We start from the raw sequence: 20,465 nt of genomic DNA on the forward strand, positions 1-20,465 counted from the left end.
GACAAAGGCATTCTTGCCTTACCTGGGTGCTAGGACTCAAACATGGGCCTTGTGCGGGAGCAGTGAGGGTTCTTAACCACTAAGCCACCTCTCCATCCAGCACCCAGTGAAAAAGGAAAACACAGCTGCGTTTAAGTATTGTGGCTAGCTGCTGTTTAAAGCCAGCTGAGGCTCTGGGTTTCTAGGTTTGCTGTGTAGCTTGCCTTCTTGTGGCTTGGCTGATTAAGTGACCTTCTGGAAAGACAGGAAGGTAAGAGCTCAGGGAACATCACGGCTCCCCAGCCTCTGCCTCAGATAGGACACTCACTTGTGACTCTCAGATGTGCGCGGGCACGAAGAAGCAGCCAGGGACTTTTGCTTTTCCTTTAGAGTCCCCAGGCTTTGATGACAGAGTCATGACATGACATTGTGGGTGGGACGCCATGTGTGGGTGGAAGACTTTTAAGAAGGGCCTGAGGAGGCAATTGGAGAGGCACAGCTGCGCTGTCTCCTTAACATTCGTTCTACATGAAAGGAAGAAAGCACTGAAAGAACAGAGAGCACCAAGGACCTGAAATCCAAAGTACTTTCTGTGCTTGCAGCACATGACAGGATTTCGAGGATTGGAAGCAAGGTGTGGCAGCAAGAGGTGGAGGCAGCAGGCGGGGGTGGTGGCGCACACTTTAATCCCAGCCTGGTCTGCAAAGCCAGTCCAGGACAGCCAAGGCTACACAGAGAAACCCTGCCTCAGAAAACCAAAAAAAAAAAAAAAAAAAAAAGAAAGAAAGAAAGAAAAGAAAAAGAAAAACTTAGGAGAACTGAAGAAACATGAGCAAGAGAGCTGGGGGTGAGGGGTGGGGGGTTGGGGGGCAGCATATTGCAGAAAAGCACAGTCAACGGTGACCCAGCGTATCACCAAGCTGCCTGTGGACAGACAGAGCTTTGGAATGTCTTTATCTCTAGGCATCTCCCTCTCCCCCCAAGCCAGACTCCAACACATCCGAAGGGGCTTCCCTAACTAGCTCTTTACCTTTTCTGGATGTACGTAATTTCCCCTACTTCCGGTCACATTTTGTTAAGTACTAGCCATACCTGACCGGCAGGTAATCACTCATTGAGCGGAGTTATACAGCATTTACTATTTCCAGCTAATAAGCAAATAAGAATACAGCCTGAGCCAGGCATGATGGCGCACACTTTTAATCCCAGCACTTGGGAGGTGGATCTCTGTGAGTTCGAGGCCAGCCTGGTCTACAAAGAGGACAGCTAGAGCTGTTACACAAAGAAACTCTGTGTCAAAACAATAACAACAAAGAATACAGCCTGCTAGGGAAATTAACACATTCATTGATTCTGATGTGCTTTCATAAACAGACATAGAATATAGTATTTTCTAGGGGCTGGAGAGATGGCTCAGAGGTTAAGAGCATGCCTGCTCCTCCGAAGGTCTTGAGTTCATTTCTCAGCAACCATATGGTGGCTCACAACCATCTATGATGAGATCTGGTGCCCTCTTCTGACCTGCAGGTGTACATGCACGAAGAACACAGTATACATAATAAATTTAAAAAGAAAAAGGAAATAATATTTTCCCTGAGTGTGGTGCAACATGCCTGCATTCCCACTTCTTTGTGTTTTTGTTTTGTTGTCTTTGTGAGACAGGGTCTCTCTGTGTAGCCTTGGCTGTCCTGGACTTACTTTGTAGACCAGGCTGGCCTCAATCTCACAGAGCTCTGCTTGCCTCTGCTGCCCGAGTGCTGGGATTAGAGGCGTACAGTACTATCACCTGGCCTGTTTTTGTTGTTTTAAAGACCTTCAGTGTGGCTGGAGAAATGGCTCAGTGGTTAAGCATGCTGCCTGCTCTTCTAAAGGTCCTGAGTTCAATTCCCAGCAACCACATGGTGATTCACAACCATCTGTAATGTGATCTGATGCCCTCTTCTGGCCTGCAGGTGTACATGCAGGCAGAACACTGTATACACAATAATAAATAAATAAATCTTTTTTTAAAAAAGCTTCAATGTGTGAGAAAAAAAAAATCTAATGGTGGATGGGAAAGAAAGCATTCAGGAACATGACTAGCAAGTCTGTGTTTTCTCTTAGATGTACAGAATTACACAGGGATGGAGAGATGGCTCACCAATATACTGCTCTTGCAGAGGACCTGAGTTCAATTTCCCAGCACTCATTGACCAAACTGATCACCAGATCACCAAGCATATGTAACTCCAGCTCCAGAGTATCTGATGCCCTCTTCAGCCTTCCAAGGCAACTGCACTCATTTGTACAATACCCATGCCCCACATATACCCTCGTTTCTGCACACACACACACACACACACACACACACACACACACACGTTTAGAAGTTCCTTCTGGTTGCACTGAAGGTTATCCTTTTGACTTACAAAGCTCTCTTCGATCAGGACCATCTGCTGCTTTCATTCATTCAGGGCAAATATTCACAGAGCAGGCTGTATATGCAGGAACAAGCGGGATCCAACAAACTGGACCACGGTCTTGTTCTTGTTCTTTTCCTTTCTTTCTTTCTTTCTTTTCTTTTCTTTTTCTTTTGTCTCTTTCTTTCTTTCTTTCTTTCTTTTTTTTTGAGACAGGGTTTCTGAAAAAAAAAAAAAAGGGCCGGGCATGGTGGCTCACGCCTTTAAATCCCAGCACTTGGGAGCAGAGCAGGCAGATCACTGGGAGTTTGAAGCCAGCCTGGTCTACAAAGCGAGTCCAGGACAGCTAAGGCTACACAGAGAAACCCTGTCTCATAATTAAAAAAAAAAAAAGCATAGTGCCTTAAAAGAGAGTTAAGGTAGGGAATGGCCTTATAGCTTGGGAACACAACTTGCTCTTCACACTTCAACATCTTTGCCCACACTTTTGGTTTTGTTATTATTATTATTATTATTATTATTATTATTATTATTATTATTATTATTATTATTATTTCTAGACAGAGTTTCTCTGTGTAGCCTTGGCTGTCTTGGACTCACTTTATAGACTAGGCTGCCCTCGAACTCACAGCAATCCACCTGCCTCTCCCAAGTGCTGGCATTAAAGGTGTGCGCCACCATGCCCAGCTATTTTTATTTTTTGAGACAGAACTTCTCTGTATAGCCCTGGCTGTCCTAGAACTTGCTCTGTACATCAGGCTGGCCCTGAACTCAAAGAGCCACCTGCCTCCGCCCCCTCAGTTCTGGGATTATGGGATGAAAGGTGTGTGCTGCCACCACCACCGGGCTCTTTGTTCACATTCTTGCCTCAAACACACAGTGATCCACTAGCCCCTGTCTCTCAAGTGCTGGGATTAAAGGCGTGTGCCACCGAGACAGGGTTTCTCTGTGTAGCCCTGGCTGTCCTGAACTTGCTTTGTAGACCAGGCTGTCCTCGAACTCCTTCCGAGTGCTGGGATTAAAAGCGTTGTTCACATTCCTAATGAAGTACCTTTCCTTTTCATAGTGTACCCTATCAAAATCTTAAAATATCCTGAAACACCCAAATGTCACCTTCAAGGTGCCATTTCAGGCCCTCTATTTAGGTTATTCGATCCTGACACCTTGCTTGCAAGTCTATTATAATATGCAATTCATTCAGCCAAGTATTTCTCTACTGTGAAGGAACCAACTGTTCCAGTTTTCTGGTACTGAAGGGTTTTCTGGGAGGGAAGACTTTTTGCTGGTTATAGTGCTAAAACCCTGGACCGTTCCAGGCAGACGACAGTGAGATGATGATCATCCTAACCTACAGACAAGTTTGTCTTCCCCTTTACAACCAGCACTCCAGGGGGAAAGGAGCCAAAACCTTCTCTCCATTCATGCAATGGCTTGCACATAGGAATACTGGCAATAGTAAGAATAATAGTTTATATTTGAGCCTTTACAATATGTCAGGCTCAGTTCTTGGCCCCTTACAACAGCTAAATAAGACCAGCAATTTCCACTTCTGCAGAGAAAGTGATGCTAAGCCAATTAACCCAGGATTTCAAAAGGTAGGATTAAAGAGAACTCAACCAGTATCTACTACACTAAACATCTTTCTCCCTACCCCCATGGAGACAGGGTTTCTCTGAGTAGCCTTGGCTGTCCTGGATACGCTAAACTTCTTGATTGTATTTTATTTCACCCTCAAAAGTTATCTAAGACTCCAAAGCCCATTTGCCTACATTAATGTATTGATAGAAACTATTAGAAATCAAAGGCATGGGGTTGGAGAGATGGCTTAGTGGGTAAGAGCACTGACTGCTCATTGAGAGACCTGAGTTCTATTCCTAGCACCCTCATGGCAGCTTACAACTGTGCCTCCAAGATTTGACATCCTCACACAGACATACACACAGGCAAAACATCAATGCACATAAAATTAAAAAATTAAATTATATTAAAAACCCGAGTGTTTAAGAAAACAAAAGAAAATAAAACACCATGATGGGGCTGAGCTGTGGTGACCCACCCTTTTAATCCCAGCACTTGGGAGGCAGAGGCCAGTGAAGAGTGAGTTTCAGGACAAAAAAAAAAGAAGAGAAAAAAGCAACTATTGTTAACATTAATTACACATCGTGTGTGTGTGTGTGTGTGTGTGTGTGTGTGTGTGTGTGTGTGTGTGCTTATTTGTTTTGAGACAGTGTTTCTCTTTGAAGAGCTGGCTTGTCCTGGACTCAATTTGTAGACCAGGCTGTGCTCAAACTCTCGGAGATCCACCTACTTCAGCCTCCTGAGTGTTGGGATAAAAGGCGTGTGTCACTTTTGTTGTTGTTTTGGTTTTTTCCGGACAGGGTTTCTCTGTGTAGCCTTGGCTGTCCTGGACTAACTTTGTAGACCAGGCTGGCCTCAAACTCACAGAGATCCGCCTGCCTCTGCCTCCCGAGTGCTGGGATTTAAAGGCGTGTGCCACCACCGCCTGGCTATTTTTTGTTTTTCAAGACAGGGTTTCTCTGTGTAGCCTTGGCTGTCCTGGACTCCCTTTGTAGATCAGGCTGGCCTCGAATTCACAGAGATCTGCCTGCTTCTGCCTCTGCCTCTCTAGTGCTGTGATTAAAGGCAAGTCATTTAACATTCGGTGTAAACCACCTCTCAGGGTATATTTCGTGGGGAGTAGTCTACCACACACTGGTGAGAGAAAGTGAAAGTAACGGCTTGGTAGGATTCTGGAATTGCTTCCCACCCCTGCCTCCCCAGCCTCCCCAAAGTGTCGCGGAGACCCTGAGGAGCTTCAGTACTTAAGAGACGCGGCTGCACAGGAAGAAAATACATTGTGCACACAGATTTCTCAAAATCTTGGGGACAGGCATCCGAAGAGGTGTTTTCCTTTGGATGTCGGTTTTGTTCATAGGCAGTGTGTAGGAGAATACAGGGCGTTTGCTCTTGCCTCTGCGCTGACTACAATTCCCGGCAGAACTCTCGGCGAGGGTGAGGGGGCGTGTCAGCAGCCGCGGGGTGTCCGGGTGACGCGTACTGATGACGGATGAAGGGGCCGGCCCTATTTGGCGGGCATGCAAGGTCCGCCGTTGGGGGAGAAAGCAGAAGAGGCGGGGTCTATCATTGGCTTAGCCAATGAGTTGCGGCCAAGAGAAAGGCGGGGGGAAATGGGCGTGGCCTGATTTATTTGGTGGCTGTGTAGGGTTTACTATCCCGGGGAGTCTCAGGTCCTGGAGTGGGGGGTTGGGGGCCGCCGACCGGCACCCCACGGTCGACTAGGGAGATGGCAGCGCGCTGGAGCAGCGAGAACGTGGTGGTGGAATTTCGGGACTCTCAGGTGAGCTGTGCTTCAATGGAGCCGTCTGGACATGCGCTTACCGTGGCTTAACACCCCCTCTCCCCCCATCATCCATCATTCCCTTGCTCGGTGTGGGGGGGGGGTGGATCTGGAGCTGTCAGCGTCAGGAAAGCCTAGGGGAGCTTTGATCATTGGTCAGGGCAGTTAGGACAGGCGTGTACGGGTTTTAGGGTTCCACTCGAGCTTACGGGTCTTGGGACACCGAGACAGCGATAGTAAATGCTGAAGAGAATTCTATCCTTGTTCAAGGAAGTGAGGCGGGGTGGGGGTGGGGGTGGGGGATGGAGGTGTCCACTCCTTGAGGTGGTCGGCTGCTCTTGGTGACTTCGGGAAAGTTGCAGAACTTGTCTGAGCCTCAGCTACTTGGACCAATCTTACTTTGTAACATTTGGGGGGGGGTAAATTTGCGAAATGCTGCTTTGCAGAGTATCTGTTTCAGCCCCCTGACCTACTAAGTGGTTGCTAATGTGGGAAATACTCAGTCGTTGACAAAATACATGTCTTGTTTAGATTGGACACCTATGTAGCCCATCCCTGACTTTTTACACATTAGTTTTCTTACCTGTAGAAGGGAGGTCATTATAATTACAAGACTGGCATTAGAATTTTATGAGGCCACATGTTTAAGATGTGTGACACAGTGGCTGGCACATGGCAAACGTTGAAGATTGTTAACATTCCGGGCTAGCAAGGTGGCTGGTAAAAGCACTTGCTGCCAAGCTTGACATCATGAGTTCAGTCCCCAGGACCCACATGTCAGAAAGAACCAGCTGCCACACATTGTCCTTTCACCTCCATATACATGCTGTGGTACACACATACACAGTAAAGAAGTCAGCATAATAAAATATATCCTTAAAAAACTGTTAGCATCAAGCCCTTGAAATGTCTCAGGTAGCAACTCTTGTCACCAGGCCTGAAAACCCGAGTTCCATCTTTGGTACCCACATAGTGGAAGGGCAGAGAGAGCTCCCACAAGTTATTTCCACATATGGCATGGCATGTGTGCTCACACTCACACACAAAATACATGAAAACAGTCTAATTCAAAAATTAAAGAAAAAGGCCTCATGTGGTGGTGAATGCCCTTAATCCCAGCACTCAGGAGGCAGAGGCAGGTGGATCTTGGTGAGTTCGAGGCCAGCCTGGTCTACAAAGTGAGTCCAGGACAGCCAGGGCTACACAGAGAAACCAAAAAACAAACAAAAAACAGCAGCTCTTGGAGTGAATTCTCCTCTACTGTGGGATTTGTGCTCACGTCAACAGCCATGTCTAGCAAGAGTCTTTACATTATAGGCCATCTTGAAGACACACTTTTTTTTTTTTTTTAAATTCTAGGTTTTATACCTGAAGGCCAGAAGAGAGCACCAGATCACATTATAGATGGTTGTGAGCTACCATGTGATTGCTGGGAATTGAACTCAGGACCTCTGGAAGAGCAGGCGGTGCTTTTAACCTCTCTGAGCTATCTCTCCAGCCCAAATTCTAGGTTTTAAATTTTAAGAAAATTTAAACTTTGTTAGGCGCATGCCTGTAATCCCAGCACTCAGGAGGCAGAGGCAGGCAGATCTCTGTGAGTTCTAGGCCAGCCTGGTCTACAAAGTAAGTCCAGAACAGCCAGGGCTTCTTACACAGAGAAATCTTGTCTCAGAAAATGAAAAAACAAACAAACAAAAAATTTTTTTAAGTTTAGATGTATGCCTGATTTGCCTGAACGTTTATATGTGAATCATTTGTATGTCTAGTAAGGGCAGAGGCCAGAAGAGGGCATGAAATCTTGGAACTAAAGTTAAAACAGTTGTGAGCCTCCATGTAGGTGCTGGGAATCTAACCTGTGTCCTCTGGAAGAGGGGCAACCAGTGCTTTGTTTCTTTCTTTCTTTTGGTTTTTCGAGACAGGGTTTCTTTGTGTTGCCATGGCTGTCCTGGACTCACATTGTAGACCAGGTTGGCCTCGAACTCACCAAGATCCACCAGCCTCTGCCTCCTGAGTGCTGGGCTTAAAGGCATGCGCCACCAGCCCAGCACCGAACCAGTGCTTTTAATCTCACTGTACTACTTTATCTCTGCAGCCTTCCTCCCATCCGAACTGCCTCCCCGCACCCTTCCCCCCTTTTTGAGATAGAATTTCATGTACCTCAGGCTGTGGAGACCTTGAACTTAAAATTCTCCTGCCTTTCCCTCCTGGGTGTTGAGATCATAGTTTTAAGCAGCACTCAGGGCTTTGTGCGTACTAGGCAAGCATGATAGTAACCGAGCCACATCTCTGTATTTGTTGAGTGCTTTCTTATGTCTTTGGTTGTGAGCCTAGCCTTTAACAGCTGAGCCGTTCTCTCCAGCCCTGAATACTTCTGTGTGTCAGCCTTTTATTCACTTGTCTGTTTATTTATTTATTCTTGTTTTTTCAAGACAGGGTTTCTCTGTGTATCCCTGCCTGTCCTGGACTCACTTTGTAGACCACTTGTTTGTTTATTTATTTATTTATTTATTTAGTAAGGATTTATTTACTTATTTCCATTTTTTTGTGGTGGTTTTACATGTGTGGTGTGCATGTATGTGTGTGTACGCATGTTTTTGCGTGTGCACACACACACACACACACACACGTCAGCGTTCAATTGCGTCCGGCTTACAGTTGAGAGGTTTTAGTCCATTGTCATCATGGCATCGTGCAGGCTGGCATGGTGCTGGAGAAGAAGCTGAGAGTTCTACATGCAGATCTCCGGCTACAGGAAGAAAGCTGCGGGCCACCAGGCAGGCTTGAGCTTCTGAGACCCAAAAGCCCGCCCCTACAGTGACGTACTTCCTCCAACAGGGCCACGCCTCCTAATAGTGCCAGTCCCTATGGGCCAAGCATTCAAACCCGTGAGTCCATGGGGCCATTCCATGTGTGGTGCACAGGCAGGTGGAGGCCCTTGGTTGGTGTCGAGAATCATCCTGATTGCTTTTCCACCTTATTCTTTGGGGCAGTGTCTCTCAGGGAAGCCCAGAGCTTGCCAATGTGGGTAGTCTTGGTAACCAGCTTGCTCTGGGGACTCCCCTATCTTAGCCTTCCAAGGCTAGAATTACAGGCAGGCTACCACGCCCATTCAGTATTTATGTAGGTTTCTGGGAGCCATTTCCCCAGCCCACCCACTCTTTTTTTTTTTTTTTTAAGATTTATTTATTTATGTATATGAGCACTCTTATTTGCATGTGTGCCACATGACAGAAGAGAGCATCAGACAGAAGAGGGCATCAGATCTCATTACAGACGATTGTGAGCCACCATGTGGGTGCTGGGAATTGAACTCAGGACCTCTAGATGAGCAGATCAGCCAGTGCTCTTACCTGCTGAGCCATCTCTCCAGCCCCCACCCACACTTAAAAATAAGAATTTCTTGTGCTCCTAGTGGTGCACACTGTATCCGGCGCAGTGTTCATATTCAGTTGGTTTACACTGAGGGAAATCTAGACTCCAGTTAGTGGGTAGTGTGAGTCTTCTCAAACCCCATCCTGTCTTTTGCCATGAAGGCTAATATGTGGAAGAGCTACCCACCAATCCGCTCTGCGGTGCTCTCTGATAAGTAGTCCCCCAGGGAGCCTTTGACCAGCAGCTTTTTGGATTAAGGGATCTTGAAACACTTGGTGCTGTCAGCACTGTCAGTGTGAGGTCTGCTTTCCCAAGGGAGGTGCCAGACTCCTACATAGGGGGGGGGGTACACCATATTGCAGTTACCCTTCTTGCTAATTGCTTGCACTGGGATCAGGACAGAACAGAACATGCACCACGTGCCTCCGCCTGCTAATTTGGAAGATGCTAATCTATACACCTTTTAATTCTCACAGAAGCCCAGGCAGTCTCGGTCCCTGAAGAGACCTGCAGTGAGAGCGCTGGCACCTATATTGAAGTGCTATGAAACAGGAGCAAATAATTAAGCCTAAACAGCAGTTGACATAGCAGGAGAAGAAAGTAAATTGGGTAATTTAACTGCCATGTGGGAGTTTCTGTTTTTTCCTTCGGATTTTTCTATTTAGCTGAAAGGGTTTATCTGTAGTGTGAATTTGTCTGATGTTGATTGGCAAGAGGCAGGAACTAGCTTTATTAATTTTCTCTTGCATAGAAAGAAGAAGTCAGTACTTCCTGATGCCTCTCTGAAAAAGATGGCCAGAACAGTAAACTCCTCAGAATACTCCATATTCTTGTGTTTTGTTTTGTTTTTTAGAGACAGGGTTTCTCTGTGTAGCCCTGGCTGTCCTGGACTCTCTTTGTAGACCAGGCTGGCCTCGAACTCACAGAGATCCTCCTGCCTCTGCCCGAGTGCTGGGATTAAAGGCGTGCGCCACCACTCCCAGCTCCAGATTCTTATTTTATATTCTAAAGGATAATTCTAGCAGCTGAGGTGGTTTGAATGCGAATGGCTCCTGTAGACTGACATATTTGAATGTGTGGCCCACAGTAGGTGGACCGGTTTGGGAAGGACTAGGAGGTGTGGCCTTGTTGGAGGAGGTGTGTCACCGGGCCGTGCCTTTTCCAGTTAGCTTTCTCTTCGTTCTGCTTATGGACTAAGAGAGAAAGTCTCAGCTGCTGCTGTAGCACCACACCTGCTTGCCTGCTGCTGCACTCCCTGCCATAATGGCCGTGGACCCCTCTGAAACTGTGAGCCCCAGATTAAACTCTTGTGTTTATATGTTGCCTGGGTCATGGTGTTTGTCACAGCAATTGAAAAGTAACTGAGGCACAGGCCAAGGTGCTGCTGTGATGACCTGAGTTGGACCCTGAGGGCCCACATGTTAGACGTAGTGGAGAACTGACTCCTGAAAATTGTCCTCTGACTTCTACATGGGCACCATGGCATGTGCTCTGCTGTCCCCAACATACAAATAAATACATGTAAATTTTAGAAATTTTTAAATTATTTTAGGGCTGGGGATGTAGCTAATGGGAGAGTGCTTGTCTAACATGCTTGAGGCCCTAGGTTTGTTTGCTTGTTTATTTATTTATTTATTTTTTTGGTTTCTTGAGACAGGGTTTCTCTGTGTGATATTTCTGGGTGTCCTGGGCCCTCTTTGTAGACAAGGCTGGCCTCGAACTCACAGAGATCTGCCTGCCGCTGCCTCCTAAGTGCTGCCATTAAAGGGGTGCACCACTTGCCTGACTGTAATTGTTGTTGTTGTTATTATTGTTATTATTATTTATAATTCATCTGTCTTTACCTCCTTAAAACTGGGATTACAAGCATGTGCTAAAAATAATAATAATAATAATAAAAGGACTAGAGGAGCCAGGTCTGATTTCCAGCACCCATATGGGAGTTCACACCTGTCTGTACGAGTGCAGGTGCGTGCCTGCCATAGCACATATGTGGTCAGATGACAACTTTTAGGAGTCAGTTCTGTTCTTTGACTGTGAGATCTGGGGAACTAACCCAGGTCTTCAGGTTTGCCCCACAAACCCTGTTGTTTCTTTGAGTTCAGTGAAGTGTTTCTCGGTTCTCGGTTTCTCGGACTTAGCTTGGACTTAGCTTGGCGTGGGTACTAGGACCTTGGCAATCCAGTGGCCTTCAGTCTCACAATCACACAGAGTGAGGAATGTGGACCACAGAAGGGCAAGCAAGCCAGGTTTCCCTGAGAGGTGGAGTGACAGCTCCCTGCACAGGGAGGACTCTCAAAGATGAGCTGTCATCTGGGTTTCTGCCACAGCCCCCACCCCTTTTTTTTCTGTCGTGGACTCTGTAGACCAGGCTGTCCTCCAACTCCACGTGATCTGCCTGCCTCTGCTTCTGCCTCCTGAGTGCTGGGATTAAAGGCTTGCACCACCACCACGACGCCAGGCCGCCACAGCCCTTTCACGTGTTGTCTCGTTGGTTCAGCTTATATATAAGTTAGGTGTTGATTTGGGATGACCCTGGAAACACACACACACACACACACACACACACAGTGCTTTTTTTGTATGTGTATGTGTGTGGGTATTTTTACACATGCATGTAGAGGCCAGAAGTAAACCCTGGGTTTTTGTTAGTTTTGTTCTTTTGTTTTTTGAGACAGGGTTTCTCTGTGTAACAACTCTGGCTGTCCTGAAACTCTCTTTGTAGTCCAGGCTGGCCTCAAACCTGGAGGTCTGCCTGCCTCTGCCTCCCAAGTGATGGGATTAAAGGCATGCGCCACCACTGCCCGGCCTAAACCTTGGGTTTTGGACTTCAGGAATCATCCACTTGTCTTTAAGTCCTTATTTTCTTCTTCTTTTTTAATTTTTTATAAATAAGTCTTAATTATTTATTTATTTTTATTTTATGTGCATTGTATGTCTGCGGGTGTCAGATTTTGGAGTTACAGACAGTTGTAAGCTGCCATGTGGGTGCCGGGAATTGAACCTGGGTCCTCCAGAAGAACAGTCAGTGCTGCCAACTGCTGAGCCATTTCTCCAGCCCCAAGTCCTTACCTCTTTAGCACTGCAATTACAAGCATATGCTATGATACCTGGCTGTTAAAAAAAAAAAAAGGAAAGAAAAAAAAACCCCAAAGGATTCAGGTTTGATTTCTAGCACCCATATGGCAGCTCACAATTGTCTGTAGCTACACTTTCAGGGAATCCAACAACTTCTGGCCTCCTCCAGCACTGTATGCACATATGGTGAACAGGCATACACACAGGCAAAATGCACATAAAATAATAATAACAATTGTGTGTGTGTCTCTGTGTGTGTGCACATGTGCTTGAACACACATGCTTGTGAGTGCAGAGACCAGAAGAGGATATCAGATTCCCTGAACCTAGAGGGGTACAAAAAGTTGTGAGCCATGTGGGAACTGAACTCTGGCCCTCTGGGATCAGCGGACCCTCTTATCCACTGAGCCATCTCTCCAGCCCCCCACACCTGGCTCTTTTTATGTGAGTGCTGGGAGTCAAACTCTAGTCCAGACACCCAGGACGGGCTGCTCTGGTAACTCTAGCTCCCAGGGATCCAAGGCTGTTGGTTTTTATGGATTCCTGTGTTCACGTACACATTCTCCTCACCAAAAATCACTTCTTTTTTGACTTTTTGAGACAGGGTTTCTCTGTGTAACAGAGCCCTGGCTGTCCTGGACTCACTTTGAAGACCAGGTTGGCTTTGAACTCACAGAGATCCAACTTCCTCTGCCTCCCAAGTCCTGGGGTTACAGGCATGCGCCCCACCACCACCATCATGCCCGGCAAAAGTCACATAATTAAAAGTAAAATAAGCTGGGCGGGAAAATAAATTTTTTGAAAAAAAGGTGTTCATTTTGAAAACTAGCCGTTGTAGGGCTGTTGTTAATGGAAGCAACTCACTAAGATGTGAATACTGTCTGTAACACCAGCACCTGGGAGGTAGAGGCAGGAGGGTCAGGATTTCAAGGTCATCTTCCATTACATAGCAAATTTGAGCCCAGCTTTGATTAAAGGAGACCATATCTCAAAAAAGCAAAACAAAACCCCAACAACGAAAACCAAAGCCTGAAACCAACACAACACAACAACAAAAAGGTAAGTTAGATCACAGTACTAAATCACATCATGATAGATATGAATTACTTGTTTTGTAAAAAGTTTGACATGACAATACAGTGAAAGTAGTGAGAAACGTGAGTGCTGCGCTAGGATCCAGGTGAGGCTGCCCATGGCCTGGTGACCTTGGCTAACTTACTACCTTCCTAAGCCTCAGTTTCTTATCCAAAAAGCAAGGCAAATACTAGGCACCTGTATCAGGGGCCCCCAGAGCACCCTAGGATGGTAAGCACAATGTAAGACTACAAAGCAGAACCAAAGTGCAAAGTCACGGGGAGCAGAGACTGGACAAAGTGAGCTCCAGCCTCCCCGGGGTCCTTTCATAATGGAGTCACACAGGACATTATTTATTCTTCCAGTGTCAATGTCGGAAGTGGGGTTTGGAGCCTGGTCAGTTAGGGACCACAGCATGTACCAAGACTCTCTTAAGGAGAATCGCATGCTCAGGTGTAGCCACAGGGCACCACTCTTAGCTGAAGGCTCAGACAGTAGCCAACTGCAACTGCAAGGAAGCCTTCAGAAGGCTCGCCTCAGGCCTGCAGCCATCCTCGTCCTCACACACTTCCTTTGTAGAGTAGCTGTGATGATTAAACGAGGACAGCTGTGCAGAGCACTTAGCACATGACCAGCATCTTCTAAGTGCTTGATACGTGCTGCTATTGCATTGGAAGTCTGGCTTAAGGAAGTAAGAAATGGGCTTCACAGTGTAGAGTTCCGAGCTGAGAAGATCTTTAGGTGATGTCTCATCTGCTCTCGTGTTTTACATATCAGGAACCTGGATCCTACTCTCTGTGTGGCACTTGAGTTTGCAGGGAACTGAGATTTCCCATATCCAAGAGGGACATTTCCCAAGCAACACCCCTCTTGCTGGGTGGATAAACAAGAGCCTTGGGCCGGGTGTGGTGGCGCACGCCTTTAATCCCAGCACTTGGGAGGCAGAGGCAGGTGGATCTCTGTGAGTTCCAGGCCAGCCTGATCTACAAAGTGAGTCTAGGACAGTCAGGGCTACACACAGAGAAACCCTGTCTCGAAAAAAACAAAAAATAAAAAAATAAAAGAAAGAGAAAAACAACAACAACAAAAACTAGATTCCAGTTGGGATGAATGTTCTAGAAACAATGGTGGTGATAGGCGTACACAATACTCATTCAGAGGTTCACTTTCAACAGGTGAGTTAACTACTGCTTAAAGATCTCTTAACAAGGAAACCTCAAGCAGCTGGGAACAATGGTACACACTTAGAACTTCAGCCTTGGGGGGGCAAAGGCAGGAGAAGCTCTGAGAGTTCAAGGCCAGCTTGATCTTCAAAATGAATTTCAAAGCAGCCAAGGCTACACAGTGAGAACCTGACAAAAAACAGTTGCTGTTTTAATATTTTACATTATTGTTATTGTTGTTGTTGTTGTTGTTGTTGTTATTATTATTATTATTATTTGAGACAGGGTTTCTCTGTGTAGCCTTGGCTGTCCTGGACTCCCTTTGTAGACCAGGCTGACCTTGTTGACCTCTGACCTTCACACTCAGGAACATGCATGTGCACTATACCTTACACACACTACACACACTACACACTACACTACACACACACACACACACACACACACACACACACAAAGACAAGACAAAGAGTAGGCCAGATACAGAATGGACAGAAGGGTCTTCCAGGCAGAAACAGCCATTGGTATAAAGGTCCTGAGGTGAAAGAGGAGGAGACAGCCTAAGCTTGGAGGGCTGGAATTCATTTGGAAGAATTCCTGAGGCTGGGGCACTGGGGCAGGGTTTAGAGGCAGAGTCGTAGATGGGCCATAGGAATGAGCAGGAAGCTCCGTGATGGTCTGTAATGCTACCCTCCGCTAAGGATGCGCTCAGTCCTGCTGACTCTGCAGAGCCATGACCAGATTTAGCGTTGGCAGCAGCTCTGAGATTACAGGAAGCACAGCTGGGGGTAGGCTCCTGCCTGAGAGGTAACTCAGACATGGCAGAGGATGGCAGCAAGTAATTGAGTAGCGAGAGGACTAGGAAGCTTTGTCTAAACTTAAGTAGACTCTCAGTACAGTTGTATGTGGGAAGCAAGGTGTTTTAGGGCAGGAATGATCATGGATTTTGATGCTGTTTTAGTTTCTTTGCTAGGTCACTTTGGTTTTGTTGGTTTGTTTTTATGTCTTTGACTAAATATAGCCCATGCTGGCTTTGCACTTATGGTCCTCCTGTTATATCCATCTAAGTGTTAGGATTACCTATATTACTATGCCCAACTTGCTGAGTGTGTGTGTGTGTGTGTGTGTGTGTGTGTGTGTGTGTGCGTGTGTGCGCATCAAGGTCAGAGAACTGTTTAGGAGTTGGTTCTCCCACCTTGTTTTGAGGCAGTGTCTCTCCTGGTTTTGCCACCACCATGGGAATGCTGGAATTACAGATGTGTGCTACCATATTTGGCTTTTCACCTAGGTTCTAGGTATCAAACCAAGGCTGTCAGGATTGAATGGCAAGTGCTTTTATTTTCCTCACTGAGCATTGCTTAAAGATACCATTCTTATAAAATTTTTACTTATTCCCGTGTGTGTGTGTGTGTGTGCGTGCATGCAGTGCATGAGTGTCACAGCACACATCTGGAGGCCAGGGAACAGCTTTGTGGAGTTGGTTCTCTTCTTCTACTGTGGGTTAGGCTGTCAGGTTTGCATGGCAAGCACATCTACCTGCTGAGCCACCTCACTGGTCCCCAATGTAAGTTTTAAGATGGGGCATAAAATACCGTTGTCAGCTATGTCTCTGGTCTCTTCATAATCTGCAGCAAGCCCCTTCCTTCAGGCGGATAGGAACTCCTACCTGAGATACTTACTGCAAGTGTTCCCCTCCTCCCTTGCATTGGGGTCAGCTAAAAACCCCACACCCCAGCCCGGCAGTGGTGGTGTACGTCTTTAATGCCAGCACTTAGGATGCAGAGGCAAGTGGATCTCTGAGTTGGAGGCCAGCCTGGTCTACAGAGTGAGGTCCTAATAGCCAAGGCTACACAGAATCGTTGTCTCAAAAAACCAAAACACAAAATAAATAAGACCCACGCCTATTCTTGTTAACTGCTTAGCACCTTTCATTCATTTGCCTCTGGAGCCCTGTCAGCAAATCAGCAACCGGGCTTTGGGCCATTGCCCCTTGTCCCTGCAGACGGCAGGCTGCCTCAGGCTCTGCTGAGACTACTTCTCTCTGTCCCGTTCTTCACAGGGGCAACCCAGCATAATCTTCCTATACGTTCCTACAAACACAGTGGTAGCTTTTTTTTTTCTTCCTTAAAACAAAATCCAAAACCTGACCAAACCAAACAAAAGCCAACCTTTCTGAGCTGGAGAGATTATTCAGTGGATAAAGGCACTTGCTACCAAGCTTGATGACCTGAGTTTAAGCGCTGAGACACATGTGGTAGAAGGAGAAAACTAAGCCCTGCCCCTTACCCTCTGACCTCCACACATACACTATGGCATACAGGGATTTTTTTGTGTGTTTTGTTTTGTTTTTTGTTTTTGAGACAGGGTCTCTCTGTGTAGCCTTGGCTGTCTTGTATTCACTTTGTAGACCAATCTGGCCTCAAACACACAGTGATCCGCCTGCCTCTGCCTCCCAAGTGCTGGAATTAAAAGCATGCACCACCATGCCTGGCCTATATTTGCAGTTTTGATGCATTTTCACACGTTAAAGAATGCTACTAGAAGCTGGGCGGTGGTGGTGCAAGCCTTTAATCTCAGCACTTGGGAGGCAGAGGCAGGCAGGTGGATCTTTGTGAGTTCAAGACCAACCTGGTCTACAGAGGGAGTTCAGGTTGGCCAAGGCTACACAGAGAAACCTGTTTTGAAAAACCAAAAAAAACATAACAAAACAAAACCCCAAAACAACCAAGGGAGGGGAGCTACTAGAATTCTCCTGCTGCCTACATATGATACTATAGTTGTAAGTAAACATCTCTGTTCAGAAGACATTTGCTGTATTTTGTGGTAGGTACTAGAGGTAGAACTCCTGAGACAAAAGGCATCACATTTTTGGACGCGCATGCTCATGTTAAATAGAAGCTGTTGTTCTGACAAAGTGCATGTGAAATTTGGATGGAAACTAAAAGGCTTTAAAACACTGATTCTCAACCTGTGTGGCGACCCCTCTGGCAAACCTCTATCTCCAAAAATATTAATATTAGGATTCATATCAGCAGCAAAATTATAGTTATGAAGTAGCAATATAATAATTTTATGAGCCAGGTGTGGTGGCGCATGCCTGTAATCCCAGTACTCAGGGAGGCAGAGGCAGATGGATCTCTGAGTTTGAGGCCAGCCTAGTCTACAAATCAAGTCCAGAAGACCCAAGCCTATGTAACCTGTCTTGAAAAAAAAAACCCAAAAATAAACCAAAAAGAAAAAAAAATATAAAATTTTGGTGGTTGTGGATCACCACAACATGAGGGCCGCAGCATCAGGAAGGTTGAGAACCACTGAAAGCATCCACTGCAGAACATTAATACCCGATAATTGATTATTGCTATCTGGGGACTTCCTGAGAGAGCCAAAGGTCAGTCTGTCTTCTCCCCTGGACGTTTTGCTGACAGAACTGAAAAAAAATTTTTTTCCCCACAGGCAACTGCCATGTCTGTGGACTGTCTGGGGCAGCATGCAGTGCTTTCTGGGTAAGTGAGCTTCCTGAGTTCATCCGCCACAACTTCTGGGGACCATTACATGGCTGACTTTGGACTTGCCATCCTCCTGCCTCAGCCTCCTGGTCACAGTTATGCAGACAGTCTCCACCCGCTCTTCGTTTAACTTGAATTTGTCTCATCAAAACCTTTAACATTTGTGAAGTTTTCACCATGATTGCTTTGGTCTCTGCCTGGGCACTCAAAAGACTGCCTGTCCTCTCCTTTTATTAGTGTGTGTGTGTGTGTGTGTGTGTGTGTGTGTGTGTTTGCTTTTTTTTTTTTTTAATTTGAGACAGCATTTCTCTGTGTAGCTTTGGCTGTCCTGGACTCAACTTGTAGACCAGGCTAGGCCTCAAACTCACAGTGATCCACCTGCCTCTGCCTCCGGAGTGAGTGCTGGGATTAAAGGCGTGCGCCACCACACCTGGCTTGTGTGCATCTTTACACATGTGTGTATGGCAGGAGAAGCACTGTAGGTGTCGTCCCTCAGGCACAGTCTGCCTTGTTTGGTCAGTTTTGAGGCAGGGGCTCTCGCTGGGCTGGAGCTCACAGAGAAAGTGCACAAGGCTGGCTGGGCAGCTAGCTCTGAGAGCCACCTGTTTCCTCCTCCCCAGCCTGAGGCTGCAGTGTCTGCACCATGCCCTGCTTTTGAACATGAGACCTGGGGCTAAAACTCAGGTCTTCACGCTCACACAGCAAACCCTTTACCCTCTAAGCTGTTCTGCAGCCTTTGACATTGTTCGAAGTAAGCAGAGGGGAAGAGCACCCTTGGCTCCTGTAGCAGAACTAATGACCTATAGGATACGCTTAGCAGTCTGGATGTTAGATTTCCCTGCATTCATTGCTCTGGAAAGTGTCATCCTTAGTGTTCTCGAGAATGGGATCGTGTGACTGGAAATCATAGATGTGCTTAATGTTGTAATCTGTTCTTTGGTATGTACACACTTACTTTTTTCCAACCCGAATTTTAAGGACTCCATTTCATTTTCTTTCCTTGCCCCTCTTTTTTTTTTTTTTTTTTTTTTTTGAGGCAGGGTTTCTCTGTGTAGCCCTGGCTGTCCTGAACTCACTTTGTAGACCAGGCTGGCCTCAAAATCACAGAGATCCGCCTGCCTCTGCCTCTGCCTCTGCCTCTGCCTCTGCCTCTGCCTCTGCCTCTGCCTCCCGAGTGCTGGGATTAAAGGCGTGCTCCACCACAGCCAAACTACTTCATTTTCTTACACAAGGCCCTCTGAATCCACTAAGCAAGGAGCACATGAACTCACACAGACTGAAACAGCAAGCACAGAGCCTGCTCCGCGGGTCCGCAGCAGCCCTCTGCATATGTAGGACAGCTGCTAGCTGGGGGTTGATGGGGCTCCTGAGTGTGAGGATGAGTGGGTCCCTGACTCTTCCGTCTGCTCTGGGGACTCATTCTATTGGATTGCCATGGCCAACTTCAACATGATAGCTTTGCTTCATCTTCCTGTATTCTATTTTGTCATGTTTGCTTGTTATCTCTTAAAAGCCTGTTCTTTTCTAATGAGAGACAGAAAGGGAGTGGATCCAAGGGGAGGTGGGGAGAAACTGGGTAGTAGAGTAGCCCTGGCTGGCCTGGAACTGGTTCCGTAGACCAGCTGGTCTTGAACTCACAGAGGTCTGCCTGCCTGCGCCTCCCGAGCGCTGAGATTAAAGGTGTGCACCGCTACCACTGAGCTGTTAGATTTTCCTAATTTCCAACTGTTGTTTTGATTTTCAAGAACATTTAAAAACTTGAATTGCTGTTTAAAATGTGAAGCATCATTTCAGGAGAGACCCTGCCTCAAAGGGCTAGGCGGGGAGTGACGGAGGGCACTGTTCCTTAGCTTCCAGTTGTGGGCACAGTGGCACATACCCAGCCTGCCTCCCCGCCCCGCCCCCCAAACAATCTTAAAAAAGCAAAAGTGTAAAGAATGGTTGGAATTTACATGTGTTCAGACAATTCCTGTTTTGTTTTGTTCCCTTCTGCTTTTACCTTCTAGCCCCACCCCTCCTCTCTGCCTTGAGAAGGTGCAACCAGGCCCTACACCTCAGATCAGCTTGCTTCTGAGACACTTCCTGTCTTATTACCTGTTGTTACGCATTAGCAGTTGCCGTCTGTCCATATGCTTTTCATTTCCCTTCCAATTTTTACAAAACTATATTGTGGTAGGGCTTTGGGGATGGGAGGATGAAGATAAATACATGTATTTCGTCCTGGTGTCTGTCTGAAGAGCCCCTTTCTGCTGTTCTGCGTTGCTCTGCACTGCGTCTGAGCTCACTGTGTTGCACAGCTCATGGACAAAGCCTGTAGTCTGTACTGTTTGCCCTTCCACTGGGCAGGCCCCGTCCTGCCTACTGCTTCCTTCCCTTCTAGGCGTCTAGGTCTTCATTCAGTGTTGGCTTGCTTAGAAGTGCCAGGAACTTTGTGGAGTCGTGCTTCCCCTTCTCTCTTAACCATCATCCCTCTTTGGAGTCTCTGCTATGCTCTAGAATTTTCCATGTATTTTCTAAACAGGGGCTGTTAACATTT

General features: G+C 46.6%; 1 protein-coding gene across 7 annotated transcripts in view; it reads left to right on the top strand.

Moving 5' to 3' along the window:
* The first annotated feature begins 5,507 nt into the window (after positions 1-5,507).
* Positions 5,508-20,465, top strand: part of WDR59 (WD repeat domain 59) — a 72,819-nt gene continuing 57,861 nt past the window's right edge. Inside the window, exons 1-2 of one of the 7 annotated variants that reach the window (XR_014774442.1) lie at positions 5,508-5,736; positions 17,877-17,926. Coding sequence is in view for 4 of the 7 variants with exons in the window: in XM_084756649.1 (XP_084612775.1) it covers positions 5,683-5,736; positions 17,877-17,926 (104 nt within the window). In the remaining 3 variants the exon portion in view is untranslated. The remainder of the gene's footprint in view (positions 5,737-17,876; positions 17,927-20,465) is intronic. The other 6 variants (XM_084756649.1, XM_084756652.1, XM_084756648.1 and 3 more) reach the window with 6 other exon arrangements.

This window comes from Acomys minous (assembly GCF_964271855.1).
Source record: "Acomys minous genome assembly, chromosome: 14".
NCBI lineage: Eukaryota > Metazoa > Chordata > Mammalia > Rodentia > Muridae > Acomys > Acomys minous.